At 37.5% G+C, this 23174-nt stretch overlaps 1 protein-coding gene across 3 annotated transcripts in view; it reads left to right on the forward strand.

Moving 5' to 3' along the window:
• Positions 1 to 23174, forward strand: part of UNC80 (unc-80 homolog, NALCN channel complex subunit) — a 233754-nt gene that overhangs the window by 105754 nt on the left and 104826 nt on the right. For 2 of the 3 annotated variants that reach the window (XM_059927385.1, XM_059927387.1), the window contains exons 25-27: positions 8421 to 8554; positions 13472 to 13637; positions 22019 to 22119. In XM_059927385.1, the coding sequence (XP_059783368.1) occupies positions 8421 to 8554; positions 13472 to 13637; positions 22019 to 22119 (401 nt within the window). Of the gene's footprint in view, positions 1 to 8420; positions 8555 to 13471; positions 13638 to 19861; positions 20066 to 22018; positions 22120 to 23174 lie in introns of all 3 variants that reach the window. The other variant, XM_059927384.1, reaches the window with a different exon arrangement.

A 23174-nucleotide genomic window follows, 5' to 3' on the forward strand; every position in this document is an offset into this window, starting at 1 on the left:
TGCCAGGGTCCTGTGATACAGGGACAACTTCCCTGGGAGAACATATGGTGCACCTCAGGCTGTTGTAACGTCATATCAGCCTCTGCTACTGCAGGCTCACCCTGCATTTGGTACCCCTCCCTCCCCCCTGCCTGAGTGACCCAGAGCCCCATAATCAGCTGGTACATTAACCCTGTCCTGTCTGAGCGAAGAACAGATGCCCTCAGGCGAGCTACATGCAGAGGCAGGGTCAAATCCAAAGCTGAACCCCAGGAGCTGTGCAAACAAAGAAGAGAAAGGGAAATTTCTCTGTGCAGCCTCAGGAGCAGTGGATTAAATCTCCACAATCAACTTGATGTGCCCTGCGTCTCTGGAATACCTGAATAAAGTTCAGGACATTGGTCCACAAGAGACCTCCCGGCTCCACGTAATATCAAAGAGCGAAAGCTCTCCCAGCGATCTCCATCTCAATGCTAAGACCCAGCTCCACTCAATGACCAGCAAGCTATGGTGCTGGACACCCTATGCCAAACAACTAACAAGACAGGAACACAACCCCACCCATTAGAGAGGCTGCCTAAAATCATAATAAGGTCTCAGACACCCCAAAACAAACCACTGGACACAGACCTGACCACCAGAAAGACAAGATCCAGCCTCATCCACCAGAACACAGGCACTAGTCCCCTCCACCAGGAAGCCTACACAATGCACTGAACCAACCTTAGCCACTGGGGGCAGACACCAAAAATAACAGGAAATATGAACCTGCAGCCTGTGAAAAGGAGACCCCAAACACAGTAAGTTAAGCAAAATGAGAAGACAGAGAAACACACAGCAGATGAAGGAGCAAGGTAAAAACCCACCAGACCAAAAAAAAAGAAGAGGAAATAGACAGTCTACGTGAAAAAGAATTCAGAGTAATGATAGAAAAGATGATCCAAAATATTGGAAATAGAATGGAGAAAATACAAGAAACATTTAAAAATGACCTAGAAGAGCTAAAGAGCAAACAAACAATGATGAACAACACAATAAATGAACTTAAAAATTCTCTAGAAGGAGTCAATAGCAGAATAACTGAAGCAGAAGAATGGATAAGTGACCTGGAAGATAAAATAGTGGAAATAACTACTGCAGAGGAGAATAAAGAAAAAAGAATGAAAAGAATTGAGGAGAGTCTCAGAGACCTCTGAGACAACATTAAATGCACCAACATTCGAATTATAGGGGTCGCAGAAGGAGAAGAGAAAAAGAAAGAGACTGAGAAAATATTTGAGGAGATGATAGTTGAAAAGTTCCCTAATATGTAAAAGGAAAAAGTCAAGTCCAGGAAGCACAGAGAGTCCCGTACAGGATAAAAACAAGGAGAAACACGCCAAGACACATATTAATCAAACTATCAAAAATTAAATACAAAGAAAAAATATTAAAAGCAGCAAGGGAAAAACAACAAAAAACATACAAGGGAATCCCCATAAGGTTAACAGCTGATCTTTCAGCAGAAACTCTACAAGCCAGAAGGGAGTGGCAGGACATATTTAATGTGATGAAAGGAAAAAACCTACAACCAAGATTACTCTACCCAGCAAGGATCTCATTCAGTTTCGACAGAGAAATTAAAACCTTTACAGACAAGAAAAGCTAAGAGAATGTAGCACCACCAAACCAGCTTTACCACAAATGCTAAAGGAACTTTTCTAGGCAGGAAACACAAGAGAAGGAAAAGACCTACAATAACAAACTCAAAATAATTAAGAAAATGGTAATAGGAACATACATATCGATAACTACCTTAAATGTAAATGGATTAAATTCTCCAACCAAAAGACATAGACTGGCTGAATGGTTACAAAAACAAGACCTGTATATATGCTGCCAACAAGAGACCCACTTCAGACCTAGGGACACATACAGACTGAAAGTGAGGGGATGGAAAAAGGTATTCCATGCAACTGAAAATCAAAAGAAAGCTGGAGTAGCAATTCTCATATGAGACAAAATAGACTTCAAAATAAAGACTATTACAAAAGACAAAGGAGGACACTACATAATGATCAAGGGATCAATCCAAGAAGAAGATATAACAATTGTAAGTACTTATGCACCCAACATACAAGCACCTCAATATATAAGGCAAATGCTAACAGCCATCAAAAGGGGAAATTGACAGTAACATAATCATATTAGGGTACTTTTACAACCCACTTTCACCAATGGACAGATCATCCAAAATGAAAATAAATAAGGAAAAACAAGCTTTAAATGATACATTAAACAAGATGGACATAATTGATATTTATAGGACATTCCATCCAAAAGCAACAGAATACACTTTCTGCTCAAGTACTCATGGAACATTCTCCAGGATAGATCATATCTTGGGTCACAAAGCATGCCTTGGTAAATATAAGAAAATTGAAATCGTATCACGTATCTTTTCCGACCACAATGCTGTGAGACTAGATATCAATTAAAGGAAAAATCTGTAAAAAATACAAACGCATGGAGGCTAAACAATACACTACTTAATAACGAGATAACTGAAGAAATCAAAGAGAAAATCAAAAAATACGTAGAAGCAAATGACAATGAAAACATGATGACCCAAAACCTATGGGATGCAGCAAAAGCAGTTCTAAGAGGGAAGTTTACAGCAATACAATCCTACCTCAAGAAACAGGAAACATCTCAAATAAACAACCTAACCTTACACCTAAAGCAATTAGAGAAAGAAGAGCAAAAAACCCCCAAAGTTAGCAGAAGGAAAGAAATCATAAAGATCAAATCAGAAATAAATGAAAAAGAAATGAAGGAAATGATGGCAAAGATCAATAAAACTAAAAGCTGGTTCCCTGAGAAGATAAACAAAATTGATAAACCATTAGCCAGACTCATCAAGAAAAATAGGGAGAGGACTCAAATCAACAGAATTAGAAATGAAAAAGGAGAAGTAACAACTGACACTGCAGAAATACAAAGGATCATGAGAGATTACTACAAGCAACTGTATGCCAATAAAATGGACAACCTGGAAGAAATGGACAAATTCTTAGAAAAGCACAACCTTCCAAGACTGAAGCAGGAAGAAATAGAAAATATAAACAGACCAATCACAAGCACTGAAATTGAGACTGTGATTAAAAACCTTCCAACAAACAAAAGCGCAGGATCAGATGGCTTGTCAGGCGAATTCTATCAAACATTTAGAGAAGAGCTAACACCTATTCTTCTCAAACTCTTCCAAAATGTAGCAAAGGGAGGAACACTCCCAAGCTCATTCAACGAGGCCACCATCACCCTGATACCAAAACCAGACAAAGATGTCACAAAGAAAGAAAACTACAGACCAATATCTCTGATGAACATAGATGCAAAAATCATCAACAAAATACTAGCAAACAGAATCCAACAGCACATTAAAAGGATAATACACCATGATCAAAAGGGGTTTATCCCAGGAATGCAAGGATTCTTCAATATATGCAAATCAATCAATGTGATACACCATATTAACAAATTGAAGGAGAAAAACCATATGATCATCTCAATAGATGCAGAAAAAGCTTCTGACAAAATTCAACACCCATTTATGATAAAAACCCTCCAGAAAGTAGACATAGAGGAAACTTACCTCAATATAATAAAGGCCATATATAACAAACCCACAGTCAACATCATTCTCAATGCTGAAAAACTGAAACCATTTCCTCTAAGATCAGGAACAAGACAAGGTTGTCCACTCTCACCACTATTATTCAACATCGTTTTGGAAGTTAAGGCCACAGCAATCAGAGAAGAAGAAGAAATAAAAGGAATCCAAATTGGAAAAGAAGAAGTAAAGCTGTCACTGTTTGCAGATGACATGATACTATACATAGAGAATCCTAAAAATGCCAACAGAAAACTACTAGAGCTAATCAAGGAATTTGGTAAAGTAGCAGCATACAAAATTAATGCACAGAAATGTCTTGCATTCCTGTACACTAATGATGAAAAATCTGAAAGAGAAATTAAGGAAACACTTCCATTTACCATTGCAACTAACAGAATAAAATACTGAAGAATAAACCTACCTAAGGAGACAAAAGACCTGTATGCAGAGAGCTATAAGACACTGATGAAAGAAATTAAAGTTGATACAAACAGATGGAGAGATATACCATGTTCTTGGATTGGAAGAATCAACATTTTGAAAATGATTATACTACCCAAAGCAATCTACAGATTCAAGGCAATCCCTGTCAAACTACCAATGGCATTCTTCACAGAATTAGAACAAAAAATTTTACAATTCGTATGGAAACACAAAAGACCCCGAATAGCCAAAGCAACCTTGAGAAAGAAAAACGGAGTTGGAAGAATCAGGCTCCCTGACTTCAAGCTATACCACAAAGCTACAGTAATCAAGACAGTATGGTACTTGAACAAAAACAGAAATATAGATCAATGGAACAGGATAGAATGCCCAGAGATAAACCCACGCACATATGGTCATCTAATTTACGACAAGGGAGACAAGAACATACCGTGGAGAAAGGACAGCCTCTTCAATAAGTGGTGCTGGGAAAACTGGACAGCTACATTTAAAAGAATGAAATTGGAATACTCCGTAACACCATATACAAAAGTAAACTCAAAATGGATGACAGACCTAAATGTAAGGCCAGACACTATAAAACTCTTAGAGGAAAACATAGGCAGAGCACTCTATGACATAAATCACAGCAAGATCCTTTTTGACCCAACTCCTAGAGAAATGGAAATAAAAAGAAAAATAAACAAATGGGACCTAATGAAACTTAAAAGCTTTTGCACAGCAAAGGAAACCATAAACAAAACCAAAAGACAACCCTCAGAATGGGAGAAAATATTTACAAATGAAGCAACTGACAAAGGACTAATCTCCAAAATTTAGAAGCAGCTCATGCAGCTCTATATCCAAAAAACAAACAACTGTATCCAAAAATGGGCAGACCTAAATAGACGTTTCTCCAAAGAAGATATACAGATTGCCAACAAACACATGAAAGGATGCTCAACATCACTAATCATTAGAGAAAAGCAAATCAAAACTACAGTGAGGTATCACCTTACACCAGTCAGAATGACCTCATCAAAAAATCTACAAACATAAATGCTGGAGAGGGTGTGGAGAAAAGGGAACCCTCTTGCACTGTTGGTGGGAATGTAAATTGATACAACCAGTATGGAGAACAATATGGAGGTTCCTTAAAAAACTAAAAATAGAACTATCATAGGACCCAGCAATGCCACTACAGGGCATATATCCTGAGAAAACCATAATTCAAAAGGAGTCATGTACCACAATGTTCACTGCAGCTCTATTTACAATAACCAGGATATGGAAGCAACCTAAGTGTCCATCAACAGATGAATGGATAAAGAAGATGTGGCACATATATACAATGGAATATTACTCAGCCATAAAAAGAAACGAAATTGAGTTATTTGTAGTGAGGTGGATGGACCTGGAGTCTGTCATACAGAGTGAAGTAAGTCAGAAAGAGAAAAACAAATACCATATGTTAACACATATATATGGGATCTAAAAAAAAAAAAGTTCTGAAGAACCTAGAGGCAGGACAAGGATAAAGACGCAGACGTAGAAAATGGACTTGAGGTCACGGGGTGGGGGGAAGTGTAAGCTGGCATGAAGTGAGAGAGTGGCATGGACATATATATACTACTAAATGTAAAATAGATAGCTAATGGGAGGCAGCAGCATAGCACAGGGAGATCAGCTCAGTGCTTTGTGACCACCTAGAGTGGTGGGATAGGGAGGGTGGGAGGGAGACGCAAGAGGGAGGAGATATGGAAGTATATGTATATGTATAGCTATATGTATAGCTGATTCACTGTTATAAAGCAGAAACTAACACCATTGTAAAGTAATTATACTCCAATAAAGATGTTAAAATAAATAAATAAATAAATAAGTTAAAAAGTGGTAGAGCAAATATAATTATACGTGAAAAGCTTCTCAAATAGCTATAATATTGAAATATTTAATCAAAGTATATTATAATATTTAACATGAAATTAAAATATTAAGATTCAGAGTATTAGAACTGTGAATGTTTGATGTATTGTGCTTATTTATTAAAAGTATAATTGAGTCCCATCATAGAAGAATAGAGACGAAGAGATTCCTGAACATCCTTCTCAACACCATTTTGTGCATATGTGTGTTCTATACCATACAAGCTTGTGTGTATGTGTACCACTGCCTTTTATGGAATATCAAATGTCAGTACAGTTTTGGAATTAGTATTATTATCTGATGAAGACATTGAAGCCTCTTCCTTTTGACCTTCCTTAGTGGTTTGAAGTTCAGACTCCCTGATGATGTCTTATGGATTGTCCTTAGTTAAGTGATGCCAAACCTACTTCATCCTTATAGGCATGAAATGTAAAAGGATGGCTAGAATATAACATTGGACAAACTAAATAATAATAACAGAAAACATATTGTCTTCTTTTCCACTTTCATACCAGTAAATTTTTTTTGCATTTTTTTCATCATTTTTCTCTTTCTCAGCCCATATCAAATCAGAGAAATCTTCTTGACTTAGCTGTTGACAAAATACCAATGTCTGACATTAGTCTTTTAGCCTAATAATGAAAGTTGGCCCCAAAGATTCCCCTCAAGTTCACAAGAGTCTAGGCTATCCTAGAATGACTCATAGTATTGGGTCTGATTTGTAAGAGGACTTGAAGATTATCCAGAAATCACAGAACCTAGTTTAGGCCTGCCAGGAGATATCCCCAAACTGCCCTGGATCTCCTAGGGGTCCTTCAGAACAGAGAAGAGCCAAAGCAACCTTAGATGGATGTATCTTCATAGGCCAAAATGATCTCAAATCGCCATGAGACCACATAAGTATCATTGGCCAATATGGTATGCATGGTATATTAGTTTTTTGGTGAGGTTATTTATAAGTCAATACTTGTTCATCATAACAGAATATTTCAGGTGATAGTTATGAGAGAGCCTCCACTAAAACCAAGCTCATCGTCTATAGGACTGACAAGAAGAATCTAAATGATATCCTCACGATTGCCAGGACAGATCTGGAAGTTTATACTAAATATCTAGTGTTCAATTATTTTTTAAAAACAGTTGCAATCTAGGCAATTTCTAGAGTCATGTAGCCTCCACTGAATATAAGATTGGAATGTCTGCTTTAGTTCCACTTTCAAGTCAATACATAGCTCATTTTGCATTTAAAAAATAATTATGGTATAAGCAAGTATCAGTCTGGAAATTCTAGAGGAGTTTGTTGTTTTCATTCTTAATAAGAGGCAATGTCCCCAGCCACGTAGTACCTCTGTAGAAAATATAATGGTTTTCATGGAGAAGAAATAGCCAGATATCTTCAGAAAGACCATAATTCTACCTACTATCAATATAAACCATGAATTATATATTATATTCAATTAAGAAAGCCAAATACACAGGAAGTATTTTAGAGATATTTTTAGGAAGGTTAATATGTAATGATATAGTGATTGGTGATAAGCTGGTTCATTGGAAATAGATAACTATTTTGTTTCTTTTATGAGAGGCATGACTTTGGTCTTCTTTTCTGAACACTGATAAGTAATCAATATATTTCTCCATGATTTGTGATGTCATGTATCTGAGACCTAATCCTGAGGATTTAAAAGTCTCTGGTGTCACCTTGGCCATTGTCTGCCTTTAGAGCAAAATCCATTTGTTGGTCTAGGGTGGATGCAATGTTTTACTCATTCAAAGACTGGTGTTCTTCAAAGCAAAGGAGAATATTTGCATATTCTAGTGTAGCTGTTCCTTAATATGACAGGCTAACTTGTATAAACAATATAATATAGGTGACCAAGTAAGTAATCCTAGTTTATGCTACAGAAACACATCTGGGCTAAAGCTGAAACAACTTCACTGCTCTAAGAACATCAAGACAGACGTCTCTCACAAAGTGAGCTGACAGGACTTTTGTAGTTCCAAATCTAGTTCACGGCTCTGTACCTTGTCTAAATCTGATTGAATAACGATATGAAAATCTGGCAGGACTGCTTTCTGTTTCTGTTTTCATTAAAAGGCTTTCCAATCTGGTGGAGCTGCATTTTGTTACTCTATGATGCCTTGAGGAGAATAATTTAATGCTTATTGATTGACATTTTAATACTGAGGCATTCATTATAGAATTGCAAAATGGAGAAAAAGAGAGGTGTATTGTAATGCATAGATTACGCTAAAGGGACCAGGTAAATTGAACGTGTATAGGAAACATCCTCATTTGCAGTTTCATTTTGGACATGTATAGGTAACATTCTCATATGCAATTTGATTTTACACATGCGTAGCTATGTCCATCAAACTGTGCCTCTCTATTTTTTATTGGTTTGTTTGCTTGTAAAAGAACTCTTTCATTCCATAGGTACTGTGAACCCCTCTAAATGCGGCTGCCCCTTTGCCTTGAAGATGGCAGCATGCCAGCTTCTCCTGGAGATTACCACCTTCCTGCGAGAGACCTTTTCTTGCCTGCCCAGACCACGCACTGAGCCTCTGATGGTACGTAAAACATATTAATAATGAGGCTACTTGGAGAGTCCAACCATGTGGCTAGATTTTGAGTGTTCAGTTTCCTCAAATACCCAATGACCAAATGTATCACATAGTTTAAAAATTCAACCAAGGGATTTTCATATACAAAAAGAAAATCTCTTTTATCTATTAAAAAAAAAAGAACTAAAATTGACCTTGAAATCACTAAAGATAGTACCACTGGGTAAAATGTTTGATTGATCACTGTCAGTTAACCTGGGAATGTCTGAGAACCTCCAGGTTCCTTTACTCTGCAAACTATGAGTTTTATGGCCAGCATTTTCCAGGAATCACTGATAGATTTTTTTTTTTTCATACTAACAACTCATAAATTCCTGTGCCTCCAATGAATTTTCTCATTTAAACTAAGGGCGAAAAAACTCAAGTCTTTAGCATGTAAATGTCTCTGAACATATATTTTATTTCTGCAGCATTTCTTGTGGATACGGATAGGCAGAGAAAGAACGTGTGTGCATGCACACACGCACGCGTGCATGGAAACACACAGACACACACAGGCACACACACATACACACACACTCCTGTACCATCAGGGTCTGATTTATTTAACTTAGGATACAAATTCTAACAAGAGCCAGGAGTCATCACAGGGCATTTGGGACAGAGGCACACCTCAGAGCCCATTTTCCTCGGCCCTTTGTTCCCTACCAGGCACCAAGTTTCCGGTGGTTCTTTTGTCATAGGCATTATCCAACCAGAGCTGAGGAACCAAATTCTCTTTTTTCCCCCTTTACACAAGATTTACACTATTCTACCAGAAAAATTGGTACACTAACAATCTGTGTGGTTCCATTTAGGTGAATTTTACAGTCCACCAGCTCTCCTGCTTTTTAGACCAAACTCAGCATGAACAAGGCCATAACCTAGTTCCTGAGGGCAGGTAGGGGAGGGAAAGGGACAAAAAAGTCAGTGCTCTGGTATTCCTGAGCAGTGCCTCTAACTCTGATTTTCCAATGTCTGGACAGCCTGTTTCCTCATACTCTAAAACGTAAAATGGAAATATTTATAGGTAAAATATGTTTTCAGGAGAAACATACGACATGTGGGCTGTGAAACTGCACCCTTTAAATACTGAAAAAGAGAGTTCTTCTTACTGCTCTTATTTAATTTCATGTTATCCTGAACCTTGATTTTTCTGAATTGTCACCTTCACTATTATATTGAGACTATTCTATAAAATCAAATCAAGGCTGCCACTTAACACGTGTTTAGTTTAAAGTCAAGTCTGATCTGTAGGCCTCTGTCAGTGTTATTCTATCAACATTCTAATTATACCAAAGTCTTCATAAAAGCACAGAAACACATCTACTTTTAAATTGACAGATTTTTAATGGTCACCATTTTGACCTATTATGATTTAAAAACATAAGAATCTTGAAGTTTGAGTCACTTATTTTTGTTCTTTCTTTCAACACTATAAAGCTATAGTTTAATATTCCTTATTATTGTAACAAATTTCATTTTTTAAAAAAATTAATCAAATCTTTTAAAAATGACTGTATAATCAACTGGCTGTCTAGGAGAAAATGCCAAGAAATTAAACTAAAACAGAGGCTGCAGTCATTCAGTTAATAAGAGGAAATTTTTCATTGCCTTTAACTAGGTCTCACAAATCTTTTATTCATTAAGCTAGGATTTTCATTGTCAAGTATAGGTTCATATATTGTATTGGGATGTGACCTTTATAAAATAAATGGGAAAGATGCTTTCTCATGTTTAACCTATCTAACTACAGTTGATGATAAAGAAAACTCAAATCACATTTTTTTAACTATTGTAGAAAAAACAGTATCATAAAACTGTTTTACCAACACAGAGGCTATAAATGCTTGAAACAGTTTTTTTAAGAAATTGTACTAAATGGTGAATCTAACAGGCTAAGCATAAATACCATCAAAATGAAATATTCTAAGGTGTTAACAAAGCACTTGCTGTAAGAGTATTTATAGATCTTTGGGATGTTTTATTAATTCAGTAACATTTTTAACAGTAGTAAAAATAAATAACTACCCTAATGTACAGAATAATAAAAGTATAAGCCAGAAAAATAATCACATTAGAAGCTATAAATATTCTGGGATCTGAGATTTGAGCATGGGAGAAGATAGGGAACATAAACTTTCTACCAAGAAAAAGTCTTTCTGATAGAAATGTCATAAGGCCATTTCCAAGATAAAAGAGATTTCCCTGTGAAATATTTGTTTGCTTGAAAAACTCCTAGTTATATCCAAAGTGTGGAAGAGAAAACAAAAGAGCCTAAAATACAATAATTAAAGGTTAATTTGATAGGGTCAGGAAATCTTAGGAGACCACTCACTGGTTTGGTGGGGAATGACGGTAAGAGAAAAGGAAAAATGATATCAAAAGGGTTTAAAATGTTGCGAAAAACATATTTTTACCAACTTAACAAATTGTTTCCCAGATAGATCCCTGGATGCAACTTAATTAATGTGTTTTTCCCCCCAAAAAAACAACTTCTGGTAGCATTTTTATTCACTCTTTTTGTGAACCATACAGATAAACAATATCTAAAAAAGGAAAAAGCATTTTTACAAGACTTATCATAAAAAGCATAACAATCAATTTTTCTCTGATTGTTAACTTCCAAACTTGAAAAACAAAGAAATATTTTTTTAGAGAATTTTGTCTATAAAACTGCTGGTCTATTAAAATAGGCCAGTTTTCCTGTTGAATTAGTAAAACCAATAACTGATGACCAAGCAACATGGAATTAAACAAATTAATTCCCATCCAACGCCAAGACGAGTCCATAATGATAAAGTAAAAGGCAGTAAGGAAGTCTCTGTACATCTATATTCACTCATTAGGGAAAACAACATATTGGATGCTTTTGTACAAGATTGTGCTAGAAGCTGTACCAACTGTATCAACTGGATTTAACAAGTCAGGTTATAAAGAATACACTGCTGAATTCCAAATGTTCCTAAAGTTAAAGAATCAGAAGCAAAGCACAGTTCACATATATGAAGAGTAGACTGATGAATATTTGAGAGTAAGGCTGTGAGCAAGGTGGTGTGATGGATGCAGAGGTGGGAGTGGGGGTGATGCAGAGATGACTATATTGTAACAGGAGAACCAACACATAAACAACACACTTAAGAAAGGAGCAGAGGGCCAGGGTTGGCCAAAGAAGGGACTGGAAAAATCTGAAGAACCTTCCTGGATGAGATCACATTTGAATGTAACCTTGAAAGATAAGTAGGATTTTGACTAGTAGATACAAGAAGTTGGAAGAGATAACTACTTTTGAGAATCAGAATTGTTATTTTATTACTTTTTGTCCCACCTAAGAAACTTATCTAATTAAATTTGGCTACCAAAATAGAAAGTAGTTAGGTTATTTTTTTTCCTAAAAGGGATTAATTTCAGAGAAACAATTATATTCTTAGAATATTTTTTGACAATAAATAGACTCCATGTGGTTCCTTATTTTTCTAGATGCGATATAATTTTCTGAGTACCAAAGTATAACTTCTGTTCTTAATTCAAAGGGAAAAGTAGAAACAATATGTAGAGTCTAAAGTTTCATTTATTAAAAATAGTTAAAAGCATAAGATTTTAATCTTGGTACAAACTGGGTTTTTCAAAATATTTTTTGTTTTTCAAACTACTTGAATCTGAGGGATTATTATGTCATAATTAGAAAAAATGCTGTATAAAAATAAAGTTAGCATTTTATATATTTTTCATTTATCAAGTCTGAAAGTGCTTCATAGATTAATGATTAATTATGATCTTCAGCGTGAGCGAGTCTCCATTTACAGAACAGGTGAAATGTCCACACTGGGGCCTCACAGGCCAAACTCTTACTAAATACTTACACTGCCCAAGGCTTATTTTCAGTTATGGGATCATGAAGTCTTCCTAAGAGAGAGTGAGAGATTCCTCCAACGCATGATCCTGTTTTGAGGCTCTGGCCATTACACCTGAGGTTTCTTAAGCCTGAACTGCCTTTCCCTACCAGTTTGCCGAGCTAACTTTACTTAATCCTCAGGATTTAACTCCAACATCACCTTGGTATTCGTTTTCTACTTCTGTTGTGTGATATTGTGATTTATGATAAAAATATATGTTTGGTCTTCATCCCTGTTTCTTGCGCAGTGCTCCTAAAATCCTTGGAATTTCTTAAGTACGGAGGGTGACCAAGGTGTCTTTTGTTATGTTAAGAGGTGACTTGTAGAATGCCTCTAGATTACCTAGGGATCAGCTGGTCACCAGATGAACCAACCAAGTAATTAGAAAATGGAAACTTTCAGTCCCACCTCCAGGTGACAACAATTTAATCTATCATGCCTATGTAATGAAGCCTCCATAAAGACCCAAAAGAACAGGGTTTGGAGAGCTTCCGGTTGGTGAACGCATGAAGACTGGGGAGTGCGCTGCCCTTGAAGAGGGCATGGAAGCTTGGCACCATTACCCCATACCTTGGCCTGTGCATTTCTTCCATCTAGATGTTGCTGATTATATCCTTTTATGATAAACCAGTGATCTAGTAAGCAAAATATTTCTCTGAGTTCTATGAGCCCCCCTAGCAAATTAACTGAACCTGAGGAGGGGTGTTGTTGGACCCTTCAATTTATAACCAGTTGGTTAGAAGCAAAGGTAACAACTTGGGCTTACAACTGAGGTCTGAAGTGGGGACAGTCTTGTGAGACTGAATCCTTAACCTGTGGATTAAGGAAAACATTTTCATGGCCACAGTCTAAACCTGGCATTAGATAGAGGGAAATTTGGCTGTTTAAATGCTGTTGTGTGCCGCTTAAAACGGAGGGAGGTTTGCCAGTAGACCAATGCAGTGCTGGGGAGATGCCAGCATTCATGTGCTCCTCACTGACATTTCAGGACTTGGAGAGCTGCAGACTTCGTTTGGATCCTGAGTTGGACCGGCACAGATATGAGAGGAAGATCAGCTTTGCTGGTGTCCTGGATGAAAATGAAGACTCAAAAGATTCCCTTCACAGTAGTAGCCACACCCTCAAATCCGATGCAGGTGTTGAGGAGAAGAAAGGTATGGATAAGCAAAAATTAATTCACGTTTCAGGGTTTCTCATGGGATATTTGGTCTCGGGTCTAAACTGCAGAATTGTGCACTGAAAGAAGTCCGAAACTGTTGGCTCTGTACAGTACTAACAGTGTTGACTCAATGAGGTAGGCAATCATGCTAGTTAGGAGTTGGACTCTGCAGTCAGAGAGACTCTAATTCCAGCTCAGCAATTCTCCGTATCCCATTGAATCTAAGATGGCATCAGTTGTAAGATGAACCATTATCTTATATACCAATAAGAAAGGAAAAATACTCCCCATTCAGCTCTTATGCAATACTTTCTTATCACTTAATTTGTGCTTTATTCTTACTGAAAGAGGACTTTCAGACGTAATTAGATGTAGATTTTTATTATTGGTCTATATCATTCTTTGTGCAGCCAGGTAAACTGGTTAAAGGTTTTCTAAACCATCTTCAATTCAGAGTTCAAATTCTTAATCACTTTTCAACTCAGAATTGTCAGTGTCTGTGTTTTTATATATGATAATGTCCTCTGTGTTAGTAATACATCATTTCTTAAATGAATCTGTAAAAGAAGTAAAGCTATTGGTGATAGTTACACAAGCCAACGTGCAATTGTATGAAGCTAGCCTACCTTCAATCCCTGCTTCAGGAATGTTCCCAAATACCCACTCACTCCACCCAACTATCATTTGGTTCCTGGGACTTAAAAGACACTGGCACCCATTTTGTACATTTTGTTGCTGGTGCTTTAGATATTCACATGAACACAAGCAATAGCAAATGTGTCACAACTGCCACCTGGCTCTAGTGATCTTAAGATGTCATCAGCTGCAAGCCAAATCTCAATTTCAGAGATGTTCAAATGTAAAAAAATGTGCATCTTAAAATGGTAAAATAAAGTAGTTATGTGACCTTGTCCAAGTTGCTTACCTTCTAAGCCAGTTTTCTTCCCTGTAAAATTAGATTAATACCTACCACATTGGAATGTTGAAAGCTTTAAAAGAGACATGCAAGTCTCTTTTGCAAGTAAAACATAAACTCAGTACCAGATACCTAATAAGGACACAATAAATAATTGTCATCGTTGGGTTTTTTTATTTGTATCATGAGAATATAGATTAAAATCCATGCAGAAAATCCTAAATATGAGTTACAGATTGCAAAGTTTTAAGTTGCTCTTTAAAGGCTCCTTTAAACTGTTAACTTCTCTATCTGATTTTTCTATTTTCTTAAGTTTCATTACCCTTCAATGTTTTTCTAATGAACTCCATTAGAAAACAGCATATTTGCAAAAAGAGTCAAAGACAGTCTTATCCATTGGTATATTTTCTGCAGACAGTGCCTCCATAAATGTTTGGTAGTTTAAGGAATGCATGATTCTCAAAAGACATAGTCCTACAGAAGACTTAAATAGACATTTCTCCAAAGAAGGCATGGCCAACAGGCACATAAAAAGATGCTCAATATCACTAATTATTAGATAAATGCATATCAAAACTGCAATGAGGTATTATCTCACACCAGTCAGAATGGCCATCGTTAAAAAGTCTACAAATAATAAATGCCGAAGAGGGTGTGGAGAAAAAGGAACCTTCCTACATTGTTGGTGGGAATGTAAATTGGTGTAGCCACTATGATGAACAGTATGGAGGTTCCTTGAAAAACTAAAAATAATTACCATGTGATCCAGCAATCCCATTCCTGGGCATATATCTGGAGAAAACTAATTAGAAAAGATACATGCACCCCAGTGTTCATAGCAGCACTATTTACAATAGCCAAGACATGGAAGCAACCTAAGTGTCCATCAACAGATGAATGGATAAAGAAGATGTGGGGTGTGTGTGTGTGTGTGTGTGTGTGTGTGTATATGCATATGTATATATATATATGCATATGTATATATACATATACAAATAATGGAATATTACTTGGCCATAAAAAAGAATGAAATGCTTTTTGCAGCAACATAGGTGGACCTAGAGATTATCATATTAAGTGAAGACAGAGAAAGGCAAATATCATACAATATCACTTATATGTGGAATCTTAAAATATGATACAAATGAACTTATTTACAAAGCAGAAATAGACTCACAGACATAGAAAAACAAACTTGTGGTTACCACAGGGGATGGCGGGGGTTGGGGGGGGAGAGACAAATTAAGAGTTTGGGATTAATATATACGCACTACTATATATAAAAGAGGTAAACAACAAGCACCTACTGTATAGCACAGGGAAGAAACTCAATATCTTGTAATAACCAATAATGGAAAAAATCTGAAAAAGGGCTTTTTTAAAAAAGGAATAGCCCTAGATAAAGAAAACACAACATATTTAAGATACTTAAATTTTTGTAAGGAATGGATATATTCTGAAAAAAAACTTTTTAATATTTCAAGATCAGATTTTTGTCACAACATTTAAAAAATGCAAATAATTATTATATCATATTGTGTTGAATTTATGGTGAACAGAAGCCATGTTGCGGGAAGGATTAGGCAAATTTTAGCAGTTTCTGAGTATGAAGAGGTATCAAGTCAAGGTTTGTTCAAATACTACTACTTCTGACAAGGATGACTGCATATGATGTGAAAGGTCCTTCATTTTTATCAATATTTTTTTAATTGAAGTACAGTTGATTTACAATGTGTTAATTTCTGTTGTACAGCAAAGTGGTTCAGTTATACATATATGTACATTCTTTTTTTATATTCTTTTCCATTATGGTTTATCATAGGATATTGAGTATAGTTCCCTCTGCTATACAGTAGGACCTTGTTGTTTATCCATTCTCTATATAATAGCTTACATCTGCTAACCCCAGCCTCCCACTCCATCCCTCCTCCAACCCCCTCCCCCTTGGCAACCACCATTCTGTTCTCTATGTCCATGATTCTGTGAAACTCCCATCTTTTAAACATATCCCACAGGGATTTTTTCCCATTCAAAATTATTATGTTAGTTATTATTTAAAGTAGTTGAAATAAAAATTGATAATACTGACATGGTCAAATTTCAGCAGAGTAAACTCTACACCATTTAAAAAAATAAAACCTCAGATTAATTTTTAAGAACACTTTAATTTCATGATTATCATTTATGTAAATTGCCTTTAATATTCAAACACACAAATACTTAATAATTTTTCTCCTCATAGAATGGCTATGTAATTATATGAAAGTTATTTAATAAATTAGGAGCAGAAAACTGAAAGTATAGATAAAATGAGAACATATTCATAAAATGTCCTTTACCAGTTGGCAAGAAACTTCCTGAAGATTCCTAAATATTCCTTAATCCTTTTAATAAGCTGATACCAGAGGCTAAAGCCGATGTGAAAATGGGGACCACAGGGACCCTGCTAACTCAGATTATTAAAATTTTATTTAAAATTTCATGCCATCTGTTTGTATAACATTTAAAAATGTCAGTTCTTGAAATAAACAACTTGAGGACAATTTGGATTCTACAAAGGAAAACTAACATGAAATAATCCTTAGAACTAAAAATGCCTGCCTAAAATCTCCAAGCAAGATCTGTCAGATCATTTTATCCATATTCCAGATACAAAGTAAGACTGGCATTCCAGAATACAGACACCAAGACATGTGTGATCACTCAACAGTCATATACTGAGCACCTGTTGTATACCAGGCGCTATTACAGGTTCCTAGAATACAGCAATGAACAGGGAAAATTTCCCACATGTATTTTAGTTTATATTAGCTAATAGTTAATAACTTAATAGTGAATAACATTAAATTCTGGACTTTCAAGTAGAGATAAGTAGTATGAAGAAAACAAGTTAGGGTCAGAGAATTGGTAGTGACCTAAAGTAGGAAGGATTGTAGTCCTAAGTGACATTGAGCTGAGACTTGTGTGATGTTAAGGATCCAGTCATGTGAAGGGCTGAGAGAAGAGTCTTCCAAACAGAGACAACAGTGAGAACAAGTCTCCGATGCAGGAATGAACTTAGAGCATGTGAGGAAGGGCAAAAAGGACAAGTTTGCAACAGAATGAGTTGGGGGAAGAGCGGTAGGAGAGAGGGTCAGGCAAAGGGCAAATAAATAGGGTCTGTAGATATGGTTAGAAATTTAATTCTATTTAAATGTGTCTGAGAGTTGTCAGGTTTTGACCAGAAAAGTGATATAATATTTATATTTATGATTTATGTATTTAAGAGATGAGTCAAGCTGTTGGAGTGGGGGTAAGAGCAAGCAGTTTGGTAATTATATTAGTCTAGGGAATAGGTGACAGGGCTTTCAAAACCCTACACCATTTTGAAGTGTTGAATCAGCAGGACTTGCTGATGGATATATGTGGTGTAAGACAAAAGGGAAAAGAGAAGTTTTATCTAATTATATGAATTTGTTTTACTTTCATACTAGTTCTCGTTGTCATGGAGATAAAGGCTAAACTTCAGTGGTGTAGAATCTCGACTGATGTCTTTCATGTACTTTACCAAATCTGAATTCTAACTATATTATGTCCTTTGTAGATAATCAATGCCATAATTCTGAACATTATTTTTTTCAGTGCTATAAAATGTCTCCAGTTATCTTTGGTGATAGAACAGTTTCTCAAAATTAAATTTTTTTTCATGTCATATTAATCTGGGGTTATTTTGCTGTACTTGTAGGCTGAAAAATATCATGAAATCAGGCAAAGAATGCCAAAGTGTGCCTCTGTAAAAATTTTTAAATTATTTCTTTAATCTCTTTCTCTACTTCCCAATCTATTTTGACATAAATTGTATTAATAGCCATTAAAAATGATAAGTATATTCGGTTTCAAATGCATTCCAGATAAGTCATAAAGTCTCAATTATACCTAAAAATAACACTGAAAAATACAGTGGATGAGTTTTGTGCTATAACTAAAATAGAACATTATGGTCTTTGAGGAATGTATTCAACTGTGCTGTGAGAATTTCTGTCTAGATGTGAAATTCTATCCAGATGTGTTCAGGGAGCTCCATGAAGCCTTTGCCAGCTGAGTGGTGATAATTTTAGTCTTTCTCAATCATAAGAGTAAATCAGAGATTAAACATTTCACTTTATTCAACAGGAATCTAGGCTCCTTTATATGGCACTAATTAACATTTTTTGGAGCTGTATGAGTTCTATCACAGACTAACTCTCCTGTGAGTGAGAAACTTGAGACTAAAATGCAATCTTCCTGATTGGCACTAAAATATTAATAGCTGTGCCTTAAATAATTAGTAAGAAATCTTGTTCATGTCTTAAGAAGGAAACCTTACAAAAACAGCCCCTTCCTGATAATCACTTGAAGCCCTGAAAACTTTCAAAATCACCCTTACAATATCCATGTGCGACAACACCAAGTCCTCAAAAGAAAAAGAAGGAGGTGTGGATACAACTATGGGAAATACGGATGCTTTTGGTTAAAATGTAGGTTTCAAGTTGAACGTGTTTCTTTTACCCTTTTATTTTCCTCACTGATGACTGTTTCTTCCAGAACACTAAAGAGGAGTAATGCATGTTCTTCTTGGTTCATGTAGACTGTAAGGTTGATTCAGGGTGTTGCAACTTTTGGACTCATATCTCACGCAGCCTTTTGACTGAGAGGAGGATGCTATGAAATCATTAGGTGCAGTGAAAATGGAACCATTTCACACTCATGTTCATCCACAGCACCCCACTGAACACCTCTTTTAGTGCCTTTGCTGAGGAACTGAGTGGAACCCGCTGCTGACTGTTGGAGAGAGAAGCGCCTCTTGTTTTTATTTCTTAATGAGGTATTCCCAAATCAAGGGATTTTCCCTGAAGGGCTTTCCCTAACTCACATTAAGTCTGTCAGTTCCATTTCAAAAGAAAAACAAAAACAAATGGTTGGTGGTTCTGCTGAATCGAGCACTGATGCCGTGTGAACGTACTAACAGTCCCGGAGGGCTCCCTGGCGAGGGCGCGCTCATGCTTGTGAATTCTGGGCCAGAGAGAGAGCAGGTTGTTCCCGGCACCGATCAGCTGTGTGTCCGAGAAAGAAGCTGCACCAGCCCTTCGTGGTGGACCCAGCCTCCTGCCCGCCTAGCAAAGCCGCCTGACTTGGGGCTTGGGAGAAGCTCCTTGTTCAGACGGGCTGCTCATCCCGGCCAGAAGACAGGAGGCTGTTCAGGCACAAGCTGGGGAGAGCTTGGCTCTAACGCTGGCTGGGGAGAACTAAGGGGGAAAAAGCCCTATTTTATTCTTTTAATACAGTTCCCAGCAGGAAGATCAGGATAGGAGGTTCCCGCCTGCTCCAGCTTAAAGGAACCCGCAGTTTCCAGGTGAAGAAGGGGGGTTCCTTGTCCAGCATTCGCCGGGTCGGCAGCTTAAAGAGCAGCAAGTTATCACGGCAGGACTCAGAGTCTGAGGCTGAGGAGCTGCAGCTGTCCCAGAGCAGGGACACTGTCGCTGACCTAGGTAACATAGAGGAGCGGGGCGTGCAGGGACGCGGGGGGTAGGAAGACAGAGCCCGAATCCCCGAACAGCTCAAGTCCATTTTCTTACACATCGGTAGACGGAGGGCAGAGTCATGTTTTAGAGTACTCGTTTAGTCCATAGGCTATGTTGCCCTCCAGAGCAGGGCTGCTCCAGCCTTACTGTGCACAGGGTCAGCTGGGAGCTTGTTAAAACGCAGATCCTGATTCAGCATCTCTGGGATGGGAGCCTGAGATTCTGCGCTTTTAACAAGCTTCCTGGTAAAGTTAATGCTGCTGGTTCAAGGACCACAGCTTGAGCAGGGAGCATATGGAGTCTACAGTAGGGAAAGAAAACATTTTAATGACAAGGGCAGTTTTTTGCAATCTAGATCTTTGTCCCTTTATTCTTCTGGTCAAGACCTTTAAAGCAAAATGTAGATATTCCCTTGGGAATAGCTGGCTTAAAGTCGTCTGTAAACTAAAGTCTCTGTTTCCTAGTAAAAACAACCAAAATTTCAGAAAGGAAAGATTGTCTACATCTCACAATTAGTGACCTTCAGCAAGTCACTTAACTTCTCAGGGATTTGTTTTCCCCAGCTACCCAATGAGAATAATTCTGTGTACTCCTTGCCTACTGCGAAAGGATGCTCTAAAGATAAATTAGGGATGATTGTAAAGTATGTTAAACTCCTGAGAATAAGCTTTATATACAATCAGAGATTGTAGATTGTCACTATAGGACCCAAAGAGACTCTGAATCCCAAAATGTGTTAGTCCTATGAGCTCTCATCATCGTCTTAGTAGACGAGAAAAAGATTAAGCAGGCTTGCCGATAGGACTCACCAGCTGCCTAGAATTTCACTGTGAGGTTAAAAATTGAAGTGCATATTCTTTGCCTTTCAGTCCCTGTATGAAAACCAAAGTGTAAAACTCTTCTTTCTCAGTAAGTTGTTTCAGAAGTCAGTCAGGAAATGTGGATAAATTATCAATCTAGCCTGCTGAAACAGAAGCTGAGTATATTTAATCAAAGAGAGTTTAAAATAGAAAATGTTTCTACACCTACCCACCCTTGCCTTTGAAAATAGCTAATTTATGTGTTAGTTAAGATTCAGCTTATTTTTTTAAGGAGACAATAGAAAAAACCTTATGACATCTTTTGTTACAGGTCTGAGCTGTAAGAGTATCATCAGTTAGTTTGGGGGAAAATATTATTTGAATTAATTATTTAAATTGATCCATGTAGCCTAGCCAGTTGAGTCAAACTATCCAAGCTAGAAGCATAGTTTTGTCATAGAAAATACCCAGAAAAGCTTGTAGATTTGGGGACAAAGCTCTGTTATCTAGTATACTAAGTGGAGAATTCCTGTGACATGTCTCCTTCACAGTTTCCTACAGAGACGAGTTTGGACAAAGGGTTGTCCACAGTTGGGCACAGTTACTTCCGAATTCCCTTAGTTTTTCCGAGGCACCACCCATCTTTGAAATAGCTCTGATAGCAAAGCCAGGTGGTGTTAAGAGCGGTAGCACTAGCCGTAGTCACAGCGGCAGTGGAGGTAGCAGCACCCTTGGTGGCCACTGCAGGTTGGTTGGTGTCCCTACTTAACTACACCTGCGAGGTCTGGGCAGTCTGGAATGGATTTGGGCACACTCAGCCAATAACTTGCTCATCTCAGCAATTCAGGGACTTGACTCGGTTCTTTTTCTCTGCTCCCATATCTCAAAACGGAAGCCACCATAACAGAGATCATAAATGTCCTTGTAATTGCCAGTCCAGCTGGTGGTGAAGGGAACAGCTCCTATTAATATTACTCCACTAAAGCTGATGCTATGCCCTGTAACCCATTGGCCATGGTAGTCTGCCCTAGGATTCAAAAGCATGGACCACTGTACCATAGCAACATGCTCTCCAGGGAGACAGAACAATATAACCTTTCTTGGTATTTTTCTTTTGAAGAAGGGAGTCCTTGGAGTGCAAGTGAGCCCAGCATTGAGCCAGAGGGAATGAGTACAGCCGGCACGGAGGAAAATTACCACAGGAACATGTCATGGCTTCATGTAAGTAGGAATCTCAGAAAGAGCCCTGAGATCAATTTCTTTTGGCATTGGGAAAGATCTGTGGAGGTAGGATGAAAGACTATACTAAAAACATCCATCATTTCAGCCTATTAGAAAAATTATAGGCTTTTATTTCAGCTGAACCTCTGGATACTCACTAAGATTGGTCTTCTGGATTGTATTCATTTGAAGCTTATCTAAGACCAAGGGTGCTTTGTTATAGTTGGCTTGTGAGTCAATGTAAGTCAGGGAAAAAAACCCTGAGAGATCAGGCCAGGTTGGTGGTCAAGAGAGCCTGAGTGACACAAGGCAAGGCATCACGATCAGTTTTATACAGGTCACCACAAATGCTGAGAGCAAGGTCATGGTGTCAGTCTTGAGTGCGTATTAGATCAAATTGTAAACTAGGACGTGGAGATTCTAAGATGATGAAGGTCACACCTCAAAGGGCTCTCCAGAGGGCACAGGCAGGAGGGAATCCCAGGCACAGATTACAGTTCAAGGTTTGACCTGAGTGTAAAGAAAGGAAAAGAAAGGTCAGGAAGCATGACGTGAGATCCACAATTGGCAGGGTACTGCCAGCACTATTATTATTATTTTTTTAACATCTTTATTGGAGTATAATTGCTTTACAATGGTGTGTTAGTTTCTGCTTTATAACAGAGTGAATCAGCTATACATATGCATATATCCCCATATCTCCTCCCTCTTGCGTTTTCCTCCCACCCTCCCTATCCCACCCTTCTAAGTGATCACAGAGCACCGAGCTGATCTCCCTGGGCTATGTGGCTGCTTCCCACTAGCTATCTATTTTACATTTGGTAGTGTATATATGTACATGCCACTCTCTCACTTCGTCCCAGCTTACCCTTCCCCCTCCCCGTGTCCTCAAGTCCATTCTCTACGTCTGCGTCTTTATTCCTGTCCTGCCCCTAGGATCTTCAGAACCATTTTTTTTTTTTTTACATTCCATATATATGTGTTAACATACGGTATTTGTTTTTCTCTTTCTGACTTACTTCACTCTGTATGACAAACTCTAGGTCCATCCGCCT

This window comes from Balaenoptera ricei, chromosome 7 (assembly GCF_028023285.1).
Source record: "Balaenoptera ricei isolate mBalRic1 chromosome 7, mBalRic1.hap2, whole genome shotgun sequence".
NCBI lineage: Eukaryota > Metazoa > Chordata > Mammalia > Artiodactyla > Balaenopteridae > Balaenoptera > Balaenoptera ricei.